The sequence below is a fragment of the Callorhinus ursinus genome, unplaced genomic scaffold (assembly GCF_003265705.2).
Source record: "Callorhinus ursinus isolate GAN/ISIS: 27379988/994484 unplaced genomic scaffold, GSC_fseal_2.0 scaffold5, whole genome shotgun sequence".
NCBI lineage: Eukaryota > Metazoa > Chordata > Mammalia > Carnivora > Otariidae > Callorhinus > Callorhinus ursinus.
The window spans coordinates 66,587,418-66,601,531 of record NW_027397067.1 but is presented as its reverse complement, the minus strand read 5'-3'; the positions used below and the strand labels follow the sequence as shown (position 1 = coordinate 66,601,531).

General features: G+C 47.2%; 1 protein-coding gene across 1 annotated transcript in view; it reads right to left on the bottom strand.

Moving 5' to 3' along the window:
* Positions 1-14,114, bottom strand: part of FER1L6 (fer-1 like family member 6) — a 114,525-nt gene that overhangs the window by 48,935 nt on the left and 51,476 nt on the right. The window contains exons 19-21 of the mRNA XM_073893182.1: positions 11,975-12,099; positions 6,680-6,814; positions 3,193-3,342 (exon numbers count right to left, since the gene is read on the bottom strand). Of these exons, the coding sequence (XP_073749283.1) occupies positions 3,193-3,342; positions 6,680-6,814; positions 11,975-12,099 (410 nt within the window). The remainder of the gene's footprint in view (positions 1-3,192; positions 3,343-6,679; positions 6,815-11,974; positions 12,100-14,114) is intronic.

The following is a 14,114-nucleotide window of genomic DNA, read 5'->3' as shown; positions in this document are numbered from 1 at the left end:
GTCAGGGACCCTGGGGTAGCCCGACATAAAGAGGCCAGAGTGTGTATAGAGTAATATGAAGAAATCTGAGGCTGAAGGAGCAGTTTGAAGGTAAGTTTTAGGAGAGCTTGAGCGCTAAGCTGTGGAAATCTGGCATTCTCTTATGGGCCAGGCTTTCTTTTCATGAGATATGAAAATCATGCCCCCCCCAAAAAAAAAAATGGTCCCAGTCACAACATTTGGGAAATTTCGGATCCTCCTAGAGTGTTGACCATGGTAATGGGCATTCCAAATCCCCAGGAGGGATATAATTTGAAGCATTTCCCAAAATTTCTCTTCAGTGTAACTAGAGGGATTGTACTTGGTGTTCCACAGAACAGAGTTTGAGAAATGTTTCTAGAGGTAAGAAGTGGGGAGCCATTGATGAAGAAGAGAGTGGTATGAACCGACTTGTCTTCTGGAAACAATGTGGAGGATGTCATAAACAAGAAGAGTAAGAAGCTAGAAGACCAGGAAAGAGGCCAATGCAAGGATCCTGAAGAGATATACGGCAGCAGGGAAGATGGAAACCATTCGAAGACAGGCTTGGCCTGGCTAAGGGTGCAGACACAGAGAGAAGAATTAAATCTGAGTCTGAGTTTTCAAGGCAGAGAACAGTGGAGAACAGTGGGGCCATGTGCCAGGACTGGGCGGACAGGGGGGTCGGAGAGGGAAGTGGAGACAGTGAATTCAGTCTGGACACGGAAGAGCCGAGTTACCAAATCCTTCTTCTGAGACACAGAAGCATTTCAGTAATGGAGGGGGAGAGGCTGAAGCAAACCACGCACAGATGAAAACTGAGAGCAGCTAGGGACAAATGAAGGCATTTTCCAGCTCTTGTCTTCTCAGCATGTACAAGATTCACATACTAAGACTGTCGTGCTGATGATCAAATTACTTTCTGAACAAGCAATCAAATGAGAAGTCCTAATGAAACCCTAATGGATTATATCTCCTAGGCCGCTCACCTCTGACAATTAACGCAGCTGGGGGGAAGCAGCGGGATCTCCGGGTACCCTCAGCAGTAGAGGGAGGGAAAGGGGTAGGGGGCCCCCTCAGCGTGGAGGGAGGGGGAGGGGGTGCCTTCAGCAGTGGAGGGAGGGCATGTGTGGGGACCCTCAGTGTGGAGGGAGAGAGGGAGGGAGGGGATACCCTCAGCATGAAGGGAGGTGGGTGGAGGTACCCTCAGCAGTGGAGGGAGGGGGTGGGGGGGGAACCTTAGTGTGGAGGAAAGAGGGAAGGAGAGGGGAGCAGAGCCCCTCAGCATGAAGGGAGGTGGGGAGGGGTATTCTCAGCTTGAAGGGAGGGGGGACCTTCATACTGAGGGTACCTGAGGGAAGGGATGGGGAGGGAGACCCTCAGTGTGGAGGGAGAGAGGGAGGGGGGCCCTCAGCATAGAGGGGGACGGGGGGGGGGAAGACTGGGGAGGGTGGGGGCCATCCCTTGACAAGCCTGTAGGGACCAGTCACCCAGCCCCTCACTGAGGGACTAGGGGACTCAGGCTCAGAGCAGGGCAGGCAGCTTCCTGTGGTGAAAGAACAGCTCACTGCATCCCAGTCAGTTAACCCTGAGCCTCAGCTTCCTGACGCGTGAAACGGGAGCCTTGCCCTAGATCTGGTTTTCCCAAGCCGGCCGTTCCTCTACCACATATCTCTCCTGTACTATTTAATCCAGTGAACATTTTCATTAGGTAACGCTTTGTTTTTAAAAAGGGAACTTTATGCTGTTAAGTAAAAAAGTAACACTTGCATAAATGAAAAGCAACTTTAAAAAGAAGACCAATGAAAACAAAACAAGTTACGGGAATATGGAATGTGAAGCATTTCTTAAACGTTCTTTTCCCTGTCTTTGAACTGGTGTTCCAAGAAGCACATTTTGGGAAATGTTCCTACTGACAACACTGATCTTTTTTAAAGGCACTCTCAGCTGCCCCCCGCCCCATTACACTTTCCAGCCTCTCAGCCATAAGGGGAATCGGTCAGTATAGCTGGATTCTAGGCCCTGACCTGCCCTGTTAAGCAAGTCATTACCTCTCTATTATCCACCCAATTTCTTCACCTGAAATAAATAGGCGGGATTAGACATTTTGCTTCAATATTCTGTGCCATACTACCACTACTAATAAAATAGGTGGTATTTGTTGATGTTTATTCCATGCCAGGCACTTTCAGTAGACTGATCATCATCCCCATTTTGCAGGTGAAACAGAAATTAAGTAGCTTACCCAAGGTCACATGCTACTAAGTGGTAGAAATGAGATCCATACCCACGGGATCCGACTCTGTCACCTTCCCTCTCCCTTGTCTCTATGTTTTAGGAGTGCTTGCCTTCTAGTTTCTCTATTAAATGAGGTTTTTTTTAAATAGGATTTCTGAAAAACAGGGTTACCTAGAGAGGAATTGGTGTGACCCAAAGGTAAAGTGCCGCCTGCCTCAGTAAATGCAGTGGTCTCTTCTGGTGACTTCTTTTCCAGGTCTTCTCCATGTCCCATTTGGTTTTCCACTGACCAGTCAGACCTGAGAGTCTCAGCTTCCCTCCCCAGTATCCTGCCTCTGCTTTCTGGAAAAGTCTTCTGAGGCACACATTCAGAAATTCCCCTGTGTTTTAATGGGACCAATTAAGAGCTCCCTGTCTTTGGGGCAACTATGTGATGCAGTGTAAGAAGCAAAAGGCTTTAAAGGTCTCAGTTCAGCTCTTAGCTGCATGATGAGGTAGGTCAGTCAATTGCACCAAACCTCAGTTTACGATCTGGAAAATGGGAATCATAATACCTCAACAGGGTTGAGGGAGGTCTACGTGATGAAATTTATGTGAGGCAGCAAACATCACGCATGGTAAGTGCCCACAAGTTTGCTTCCTTCTTCCCCCTGCATCCTCTCGTGGTCCATGTGAGCTCCAGGACGTGCACATAGGGCTGCTCAAGCATTGCTGGCCAAACCCATAAGGATCTTCATCCTGGGACTCTGACCTACAGCACAGGGGCTCTAGAAATAGCCTGTGCCACCTGAACTGTTAAGTGGCAGTTCCCAGATCCCAAGAAGGAGACACCTCCAGACCCAGGGCAGCAGGGAGCGACCAAGCACAGCTTTACAGAGTGTACTTCCAGCGAGGGCCCTTCTCCGGCCAGGAAGACAAGGTGGATTCGAGTGCAGATGACACTTCCAGCTTGCTTACCTGCAGCAGTTCAAATACAGCGAGGAGGTCCCCTCCGGAGAGGCTCCCACAAAAGATGGGGTGATAGCAGAGCCCGGGTGGCTCATACTCCTGGTCAGCTAGCTTCACAACAGGAGCAGCCACGGTGGCACCCAAATACTCTGGCTTCCCCTAAGGCAGAAAAGAAAGGAATTTGTCCCCCGTCAATACCTACCTGGATCTGACCTGCGTCGGTGCACTTTTAAAACCGTCAGCCTCAGTGTCTCCCTCGTGCTACTAACTCACTCTCTTCTTCTGCCAAGCGTCTTTTGTCCCTGACCAAGGCTGGGGGCGGTGGGGAGAGTGCAGGGGAATCCGTTTGGGGTCCCAGGGAAAACTTCTGGGCCCAAGGCTCTTAGGGGTTATCTGTCTTCTCAATGTACAGAGCTCAGTGGAAGTAAGTTAAAATAATCACTTAGGGTAGGCTTAGAAGGGGAAAAGAAGAAATAAGGCAGCACCAAACTTTCCAAAATCTCTGCAGGGCAGGACACCACTGTGGTCATGGAATGCAAAAGCTTTGGAGTCCAGGTAAACCGGTGTCCATGCTCCCAAATCTGCTACATTCTAGCTCTACGGCCTTGGCCCATTTACTCAACTTTTTTGAGCCTCATGTCTTAAAAGGGATTAAAAATAATACCTGTTGGGGTGGGAGGATGGGTTAGCCTGGTGATGGGTATTGGGGAGGGCACATTCTGCATGGAGCACTGGGTGTTATACGCAAACAATGAATCATGGATCACTACATCAAAAACTAATGATGTAATGTATGGTGATTAACATAACATAATAAAAAAAAAGAAAAAAACACCTGTTGATGGGGCCATGGGGAATGACTTAATGATGTATGTGCTTTGCACAGTGACTGGTATACAATGAGCGCTCAATACATGGTAATATGATGATGATGATGATGAAGTTCAGTGTATTCAAGGGATAGAGCAGTTCTGCCCCAATTTTCTTGGTCATAAAAGAGGCCATTAAAACATTTTTGTACGTACGTATGCCCATGGGCCTCAAATTTCCTTAAGAACTATGAGATCGCGCCGTCTCCTGCTTCTCGCCACACCTGCTCCCCGGAGCGTGGGTCTGCCTTCCCCCAGGAGCAGCATGGGGCTGGAGCATGGGGCTGCCTTGCTCTTTATCTCAGGAATGGCCCCATTGCCGCTTTACTCACTGCTGTGTCCCCCAGCCCAGGGCAGGCACTCATTACATTTTATTGAGTGAAAGCTGTTGGATTAATGACTTCCAAGGTACAAGGATGGCGCCGGCAGTCAGCGCCTGGCTTCCGCCAGGTTTTCACAGCCCCTCTGCTTCATTGCCTTGGGACTCAAACCAGCACTCGTGCTCCTGGCTGTAGAAAGAACCTTGGTTGAGGTGGAAATGGGGTTTCGTTTCAACGAATGATTATTTGATGATTTATAATTATTTTAGATGATGAGTTTGACTTTAAAACAAACAAAGCTGGTGGGGTCAGAACTGTCCCTCGCGGGATGGATGTGATGCTGGACGTGACACAAGTGGTCTGTTGTCTATGTCGTCCATGATCCAAGCTGGGCATAATTAGGTAAAATTGCCCTGGCCACAAAAGAGTATAAACTTAAACCTGAGCTAATTTGCCAAATATAAACTCCTTGCTTAGAGAGGCAGCAGGCCCTAAGGCAAGTACAAGCCACTGGGTAATGAGAAAAAGTCCTAGACTGGGGCCACATTCTAGCAAAGTCAGAATGTAATCATCTGATCACCACCCCGGGGCTGTGGGCCCGGCATAGCTGCAGCCCCCCAGATGTAAACAGAACCTTCTGCGTGTCTACATGTATCTCTCCAGGAAGAAAATACAAAGTTTTCATTTATTTTTTTCTCTCCTACGTTTCCCTTTGATTGTTTTTCTGTGAAGGAGCTGGCTTGGGTGGGATCCAGGAGGGCAGTCGTAGAACGGAGATCTGGAAGGGGTCTGAAAGCAAAGGGAAATCCATGAAGGGCAGCAGGTTGGTTTAGGAGTTCGCAAAGATGCTTGATCATTGTTACTGGTTTTCAAATACAAAAGTAATTAGGATGGGAATCATGTTGTTAACAACACAATTTAAAAGGCATTTATTTTGTGGCTGTCTCTACAGAAAATCTATACTATATGCACAACAGTAGAACTCATATACAATTTATAGCTCCGATTTACAGCAGGAGCAACAGGGTGCAGAGAGAGAGACATGGAAAAGCAGAATGTGTGTGTGTAAAGGGATATGGCCACACCAGCTACTCCCACGTGTGCAGGAAAGCATGGACAAGGGAGGCTAGGTTCAAGTTCCGGCTCTGCTTCCAGCTACCTGTGACCTTGAACAAGGCATTTGACTTTCCTGGGTCTCTGGTTCCTTCTCCAGGAAGCAAGAGGGCATGCTCTCCAAGGTCCCTGCTCATTTGCAATTCTCCCATCCTAATTTCCTTCTGACCTTGCATCAAGGTCAGAGCTGCCAGCATGCTTGAGGAGGTGAGGAGGCTGTAGGGAGGCTTCTTGGAATGAACTATTGTACTTAATATATTTGTGCTTCCTCAACTTCCCAAGGGGGCAGACATCAAAGAAAATAAGTCGGCCTTTAACTTTTATCTTAGACTTATTTCATTTAAAAAAGGAGAAGAAAAATGAAATTAAAAAGGTTTGTCTTAGTAATTAAAAAATATCCTCCAGTAAGCTTTTGAATCTACTTAGCATGGAACACAGACATCTTTGGAGAGGAAAAGTTTTGGTTAACATCATAGTGGAAATGGGATGGAGATGAATGTGTTGTTGCAGGGCTTGGGAGCAAAACCAAGAGAAAACAAAACCCAGCTACAAGGGCTGAATTGCTGATGGTACTCACCCAGTTCCCTCCAGGCAACTGAGGTCAGTAAACACCTCTGGTTTTCAAGAGGCCTGGACATTTTTAAAAAGATTTTATTTATTTATTTGAGAGAGAGAGAGAGAGAGAGAATGCATGAGGGGGGCGGGAGGGCAGACTAATAAGCAGGCTCCCCACTGAGCGGGGAGCCCTGACCATGTAGGGCTGGATCCAGGGCTCAATCCAAGGACCCTGGGATCATGACCTGAGCCAAAGGCAGACACTCAACCTACAGAACCACCCAAGGCTCCTGAGGCCTGACATTTTTACTGAGCATTTTTACTGAGCAGCAATAGGACATAGCAGAAGGCTGGGTGCAACTGCAGGTGACTTCATACAAGGATCCTGTTCCTGAAGAAGCATGTGCAGACCGAAGTTTTGTGACCCGGATCCTATTCTAATTGCAATCTCATGGGAAATCTAAGTGAAAAACCCCTTAGTAAAGCAAATGACCATTACCCATTTTCCCATTTCAAATCATTGTTTTCCCAGGTCAAAATGGTGTCTGGGCACCTGTTGGGTCCTGAGCAGTCACAGGCTGGTTAAGACAAAGTACGTCAGTGGACTGCAGCCCAGTGGGCACTGCCTGGGACACTCACCACGGCGTCACTGTCATATAGCTCCACCACCACCGAAGGCGGGGACTCCACCAGCTCTTTCTGGTCCCCGTGCAGCACCAGGTCATTGAATAGCAGCATCTGGTTCCAGGTGGGGGAGAGGGTCTGGGAAATGACCTGGAAGGTGGGGCCAAAAGAAAAGCAAAAGATCATTTGGTAGGGCTGGAGGGGGAGGGGTGCGTTCATTCCACAGTTCGTGGTGGAGGGCAGAGAGAACCATCTTCGTCATTCTCGTTCAGTCACTTAACATCCAAGCCACAACATAGACTGAAGTACTGCCACCGTGTGCTAGACACGAGCGGATGCAGATCCCTGGTCCCGGAGAGCTTACAGAAGTTCATGAGTAGGGCCCTTGCAATGATGAACAACTTATTTGCCTCCATAATTTCAACTCAAGCCTCCTGGAAGTGCTGTGCTGGTAACACGAGCTACCCTCAGTTGAGCATTATGTGCCAGTTGTTGCACTTTGGATGCACGGTCTCATTCGAACTTCACAACCACTCTGGGAGGTGGATGGTTATCTGCTTACATTTTATAGATCAGGAAACCAGGGCTCACTTTGTCTGGATCCGGCAAGTGGCAGAACTGGGATTCACTCTTCTGGCGCCAAAGCCCAGGCTGCTGACCTCATCCACCCTCACCACGTAGATGCTAATATTATCTCCATTTTATGGAAGGGCACTTCGTGGATGAGGAAGATCTAGTGATTCTTCACTTATGAGCAAATAAAATTTTGTCATTAAATACTCAAAAGTGGGGTTTAACTCTAATATTCCTTTTTTGGAATTCCACTGTTCTGTGAATATTTATTTGACTTGTGTTGAACTAACCAAAGTCTTCAAAATAACCTTCACCATTTTGCATGACATCTTTTCTCTGTGATAGCAAAATGTGACATAGGTCACTGGCTGTGTCCATCCTACAGATGGAGAAACCAAAGAACAGAGGACAACAGTCTGCATTATTGCTTTAGAACCCTGAGTGTCACACCTGAAATTGGCTCACAGACCCCCTGCCAGGCCATTCACCTGCTACCCTCAGAAGCCGGTGTGTCATTGGTCTTTGCCTCTCCTACTCTAGTTTAATTGGATGTTTGGACACTGCCAGTTTCACTGAGCTGAAGACTGGGGTTGTCTGCAGGACAGGTGGACTCTGTTCCTGGGCAGAATCTGTTCTGTTAATGTGTGAGGCTAGTCCTGGAAAGAGGCCACGGAGTCACATCTCCCTCCCTCCCAGGCTGTGCAGACAAATGGGTGATGTCACAGGTGAACACAGAACCAAGGCTGCTGGGTCCTGAGGAATTTCCACACCCCCTCTGAACTATACCCTTACTTCTCACTATGCGTGCCAGAGGGGTCCCAGAGGGATCCAGCCTGGATTAACTTCCCAGACTCCAAAGAACAAATCAAACTGGCATCTCAGAGTTCTACATCACGAGGCATCTCTAGTCAGGACATTAAACCGTTGGCACTGTGGTCAGGGGAGAATTTTTTACTGTTCTTCTTTATGGGAGTTGTAAAAATACCATGCAATCCACCAGTTCCTTCCCTTCTCACTTTTTGCTTTTAGAATATTTTAAGCTTCAGACACAGTGATGTTTTTGACATAAATCTCAGAAAAAATCTTAACTTTTTGGACAAGGGAAGAATGGCTTCAACCAATCTACGAACAGGATTTATGTGGTTGCAATGAAAAGTTACCGTGTGGGTGTCTGACATCACAAAGAAACATGAGTTTTTACGTTGCTTTTTTTTTTTAAATAGAAATGTGAACTCTTTCGCAGTATGCACACAAAAATGTGATACCAAAGCTATTTATGATCCTCACAGCATCTTTCCTATAGAAATATTTTGATGGCTTCCTTGGCACTTTCGGTTACCACTTGATAAGATTCCAGAGGCCAGCATTCATTCACTCAACATATATTTCTTAGCACATTCAACACCCAATGTGCTAGGCACAGTATTAGGCACCAACATGGCAATTTGCGCATAGCAGGTGCTCAACTGCAATTTGCATGAATAAATGAATGGATAGTGACCTGTCCTCAGAGTTGTTCCTATGAGTATAAGGGCCATGTGGCCACCTTCAAGAGGTACTAAAAGGCTCACCCAAACAAAATTATATTCTCCCACTTCTCTGCCAAGGTGCCCATGACTAGCATCTCTCCTTCAGGGCTTCCTTAAGGAGTTATGCATTCTGACTGTGTTTGATGCCATCTGGGAGATTTTGGTAGCACTTAGCTGACATTTTGAAGGAGTGAGGTACTATGGATGGAGTATGGCTTTTGAGTCAGATATCCCTGGAATAGAACCCAAGTTCTGTCAACTGCCTCAACTTGGGCAGGTGATTTAAACCCTGTGAACCATCATTCCCCTGATGTAACTGCGGTTAGTGCTGACCTTGTAGAATAGTGATGGCCATTGTCTGAGATAAAGCGTGTTAAGTGCCTGGCACAGAGTAGGTGCTCAGTAAGTGCTCGTTGCCCACCCAACTCCATCCTGCCAAGCTACTTACGAATGAGTAAGCAGTTACTGAACATCTACCACGTTCCAGTCTTGATGCACTGGGCACTTGTGTCTAACAAGAGACCATCTGAGTCCTCGGGACTCTGATTGCTTGAAATCTCAGGTTCTGCACTGCCCGCCCCCCCGCAATGTCCTCTCCTCTCCTCTAAAGCTCCTTTCCGCCACTTAGTCCCTCTCCCCTACTGTCTTCAAAGCCTTTCTCTTTGGGGTGCTGTCTCCCTTTCCCTTTATCCTTTGACCACTATAAGAATTCTAAGTCCCACATCATCAGTGACCTCTGGAATAACTGGGTTCCCCTTCTGATATCTTTCAGATCATGACATCACTTTAGAGAGGACTGGCTGCAGGACCAGCCTTGCTGAGGCTGCTCTCGCTGAGCTCCAGAGGGTTAGCTCAGGCAGGTGCTACCAGGTGAACGGTGGAGCACAGATAGGATTGCAGGGGCCCCAGACTCAGCTTGCCCCATCACGAAGAGTGCAAGAGTGGGGCGTGACACTGAAACAGCAGAGGGAAACCAGAACTTTGCTTACCAAAATGGAAACAGAGTGGTTAAGCAAAGTGGGTTTGGAAATGGCCAATGTGCATTTCCATCTTGGCTCTGCCACCTTCTACCTATATGGTCCCTACGCCTTACCTTCTCATCTGCAGAATGGGGACGCTAATAACATCCACCTTTAGGCTGTAGTGAGATGTGGTAAACAAAGCATATAAAATGCTTAGCATGATGCCTGGCAAAAAAGGAGCTTTTAATAAATGGCAGCTGTTATTACCAACAAAAACTAGGTACTTGGTTCAAAACTATGGAGGCAAAGTCCAGGGCTCCACAGGAGCTGTTGGCCCTTTCAAACGATTATTTGATAAATGCTATTTTTTCCTTTGAGATGTGAGTCCAAATCAAATGAAGGTACTAGACAGAGATGCAAAATAGGAAGATAATCACAGCCCAGTGGGCTCACTCAAACCCCTTCCCCATCCAGGGCCCCGAGATCATCAGGGCCTGGAATTTCATGGTGTTGTGGCAGGTGGAGGAAGGCCCCAGGGGTCCACCCCTTGAGAATCATCCTTGCTTCTGGTGGAAAGCCTCAATGACAATAATAAGGAGTCACATAGAAACTGTTAGAAGCAAGGCACTGTCCTGGGTGGTTTACCTTCCGGGAAGTGTATACAAGGTCAACATCGTGAGGGCTTTGCTTCAAGAGCTTGGATCCGAACCCAAACAATGTGACTCCAGCGTCTATACGCTTCATCACTGAGCTACGCACTACCTCTCAAAACACAGGGAAGAGAAAGTGGTTGGGACTCTTCATGCTTCATGGGTTTTCATGCTCCTTCACTAAGTGAGGATGCAGTCACCTTCTTTCCAAGGTCTTTCTCGCCTCCCCCCTCAGACAGAACTAACCTCTCTCCCCACGGCTCTTGGAAGACTTTGTCTAGCCCCGCACTATGGGGTTTTCCATGGTGCAGCCCCTGAGCCCAGCATGGGACCTGTCACAGAGCAAGCACTCTGCAGGTGCTGGAGAAATGGATGAGATGATGATTCACATTATGATCCAGGTCTGCGTTTCACAAATCAAACTCGATCTCCCTGGTCACAGGCCTCACTTTGGAGAGACATGTCAGCCCGTGTACCATCAGCCAATGTAAAGGCCACCATTCATCAATCACTTTATACACTTAACTCTGTGCTTCTTCACAACAGTCCTATTTTTAGATGACAGATGGAGTTTTTTTTTTTTTTTAAGATTTTATTTATTTATTTGACAGAGAGAGACACAGCGAGAGAGGGAACACAGCAGGGGGGGAGTGGGAGAGGGAGAAGCAGGCTTCCCGCTGAGCAGGGAGCCCGATGCGGGGCTCGATCCCAGGACCCTGGGATCATGACCTGAGCCGAAGGCAGACGCTTAACGACTGAGCCACCCAAGTGCCCCCAGATGGAGTTTTAGTGAGTAAACTCGGCCAGAAAGTAGATGAGCTACTCAGGTCTCTTTGGGTCCTTGGTGTTTGTCTTAACTCCCGGAGATGGGTGAATCCCTTGTGAACTCTCTCTCAGAGCACTGAATCCTCAGAGAACAGAGTCAATCCTTGGATATTACGATCTAATGGGAAAAGTGTCCTATTGGATGCCTGCTGATTAGAGACCCTTCCTCTTTTCAGCACTCAGTGTCTAGGAAAGCAGGAGAGCCCAGAGGAAACCAGTGTAGACCCACCTGCTTTAATCCTCACAACATCCATTAGGAAGTAGTATTTTCCAGAGCTCTGGAAGGGAAGCCCTTCCCCCAACTTTTAAGTAGAAAGCAATGGTGCGAAGTCTAGGGCTTCCTGACCACAAATCTGGAAAACATTCCTCCCCACTGACACCCCTCACAAAGGTTAGATCATAAGCCTCACACGGCCATGCCTGTGTGCTGTTTTCTCGTGTGTTTGTTCCCCCGTGCAACTTGGCCTTGTGCCCAGCGCTCCGGCAGTCACTCCAGATGCTCCAGGTTTCACTTCTCCTTCTCATCCCTCTTTCCCCACACTCTTCCTTCACCTTGGGGGCTTGCTCTCTTGGCTGCGGGACCATGGGTCACCTTGGAACAAGAGAGCTGCCCCGTGTCAATCTTTCCTTGCACACGTGCTTTGGAGTCCGAACATCTGCATCCCCAGAGACACAGGTATTTGCAACAAGCCCCTGCTTTTTCCTGTGCTGGGTTCTGCTGCACATCAGCCATCGGCTGCAGGAAGAAGGCAGGAGGGCTTCCCTGGTTACCTTTGTGGTCTGGCAGTGAGAAAGGAACGTGACCTTGGCAAAGGGGTCTGAGAGTCCACTGCTATCGGCTGCAATGAGGCCCCGGGCTTGGTACATGTGCGCTCTCAGCTGAAAGACATGCCGGGCTGTGGACAAAGAGTGGAAAGGGACAGATATCAGTGGGCTTTTCCCAACAGGGAGTGGGAAGAGGTGTCTGTTTCTCTTGTGCATCTGTGGCTGTGTCTGGAGGCCAAGACGAGGAGCATCGCTGGCCTCTGAGACTGAAGAGGAAGCAGTTAAGAATTGGGGGGGGGGGGTGGCGGTATTTTGGAGCCATGCATTCTCCTTGGCACCTTTACCATACCGTGGGTTTTAATCTTCATAACAACCCTGTGATTATAGATATAATTATCCCCATATATGTATGAGGCAAATGGCTACAGAAGTCTCCCAAATTTGCAGAGCTATAAAATGCCAGAGCCTGGATTTTTACTCCTGTCAGACTCCAAACTCACCTTCTCTCTCCAAAATACCACATTTTAGGTTTTGCAATTTTACTTGTTTCCACTGGCACATGCACTCGCGCGTGTGTGTGTGTGTGTGTGTGTGTGTGTGTGTGTAAGAAAGGGGCTGCCCCAGAAATCAGTGGCATTCCTATACACCAACAACAAGACAGAAGAGAGACAAATCAAGGAGTCGATCCCATTTACAATTGCACCCAAAACCATAAGATACCGAGGAATAAATTTAACCAAAGAGGCAAAGGATATGTACTCAGAAAACTATAAAATACTCATGAAAGAAATTGAAGAAGACACAAAGAAATGGAAAAACGTTCCATGCTCATGGACTGGAACAAACATTGTGAAGATGTCAATCCTACCTAGAGCAATCTACACATTCAATGCAATCCCCATCAAAATACCATCCATTTTTTTCAAAGAAATGGAACAAATAATCCTAAAATTTGTATGGAACCAGAAGAGACCCCGAATAGCCAGAGGGATAGTGAAAAAGAAAAGCAAAGCTGGCGGCATCACAATTCCGGACTTCCAGCTCTATTACAAAGCTGTCATCATCAAGACAGCATGGTACTGGCACAAAAACGGACACATCGATCAATGGAACAGAATCGAGAGCCCAGAAATGGACCCTCAACTCTATGGTCAACTCATCTTCGACAAAGCAGGAAAGAATGTCCAATGGAAAAAAGACAGTCTCTTCAACAAACGGTGTTGGGAAAATTGGACAGCCACATGCAGAAGAATGAAACTGGACCATTTCCTTACACCACACACAAAAATAGAGTCCAAATGGTTGAAAGACCTAAACGTGAGACAGGAGTCCATCAAAATCCTAAAGAAGAACACAGGTAGCAACCTCTTCGACCTCAGCGGCAGCAACTTCTTCCTAGAAACATCACCAAAGGCAAGGGAAGCAAGGGCAAAAATGAACTATTGGGACTTCATCAAGATAAAAAGCTTTTGCACAGCAAAAGAAACAGTCCACAAAACCAAAAGACAACCGACAGAATGGGAGAAAATATTTGCAAATGACATATCAGATAAAGGGCTAGTCTCCAAAATCTATAAAGAACTTATCAAACTCAACACCCAAAGAACAAATAATCCAATCAAGAAACGGGCAGAAGACATGAACAGACATTTTTCCAAAGAAGACATCCAATGGCCAACAGACACATGAAAAAGTGCTCAACAGTGCTCGGCATCAGGGAAATCCAAATCAAAACCTCAATGAGATACCACCTCACACCAGTCAGAATGGCTAAAATTAACAAGTCAGGAAACGACAGATGTTGGCGGGGATGTGGAGAAAGGGGAACCCTCCTACACTGTTGGTGGGAATGCAAGCTGGTGCAACCACTCTGGAAAACAGTATGGAGGTTCCTCAAACAGTTGAAAATAGAGCTACCATACGATCCAGCAATTGCACTACTGGGTATTTACCACAAAGATACAAATGTAGGGATCTGAAGGGGTACGTGCACCCCAATGTTTATAGCAGCAATGTCCACAATAGCCAAACTGTGGAAAGAGCCAAGATGTCCATCGACAGATGAATGGACAAAGAAGATGTGGTATATATACACAATGGAATATTATGCAGCCATCAAAAGGACTGAGACCTTGCCATTTGCAAT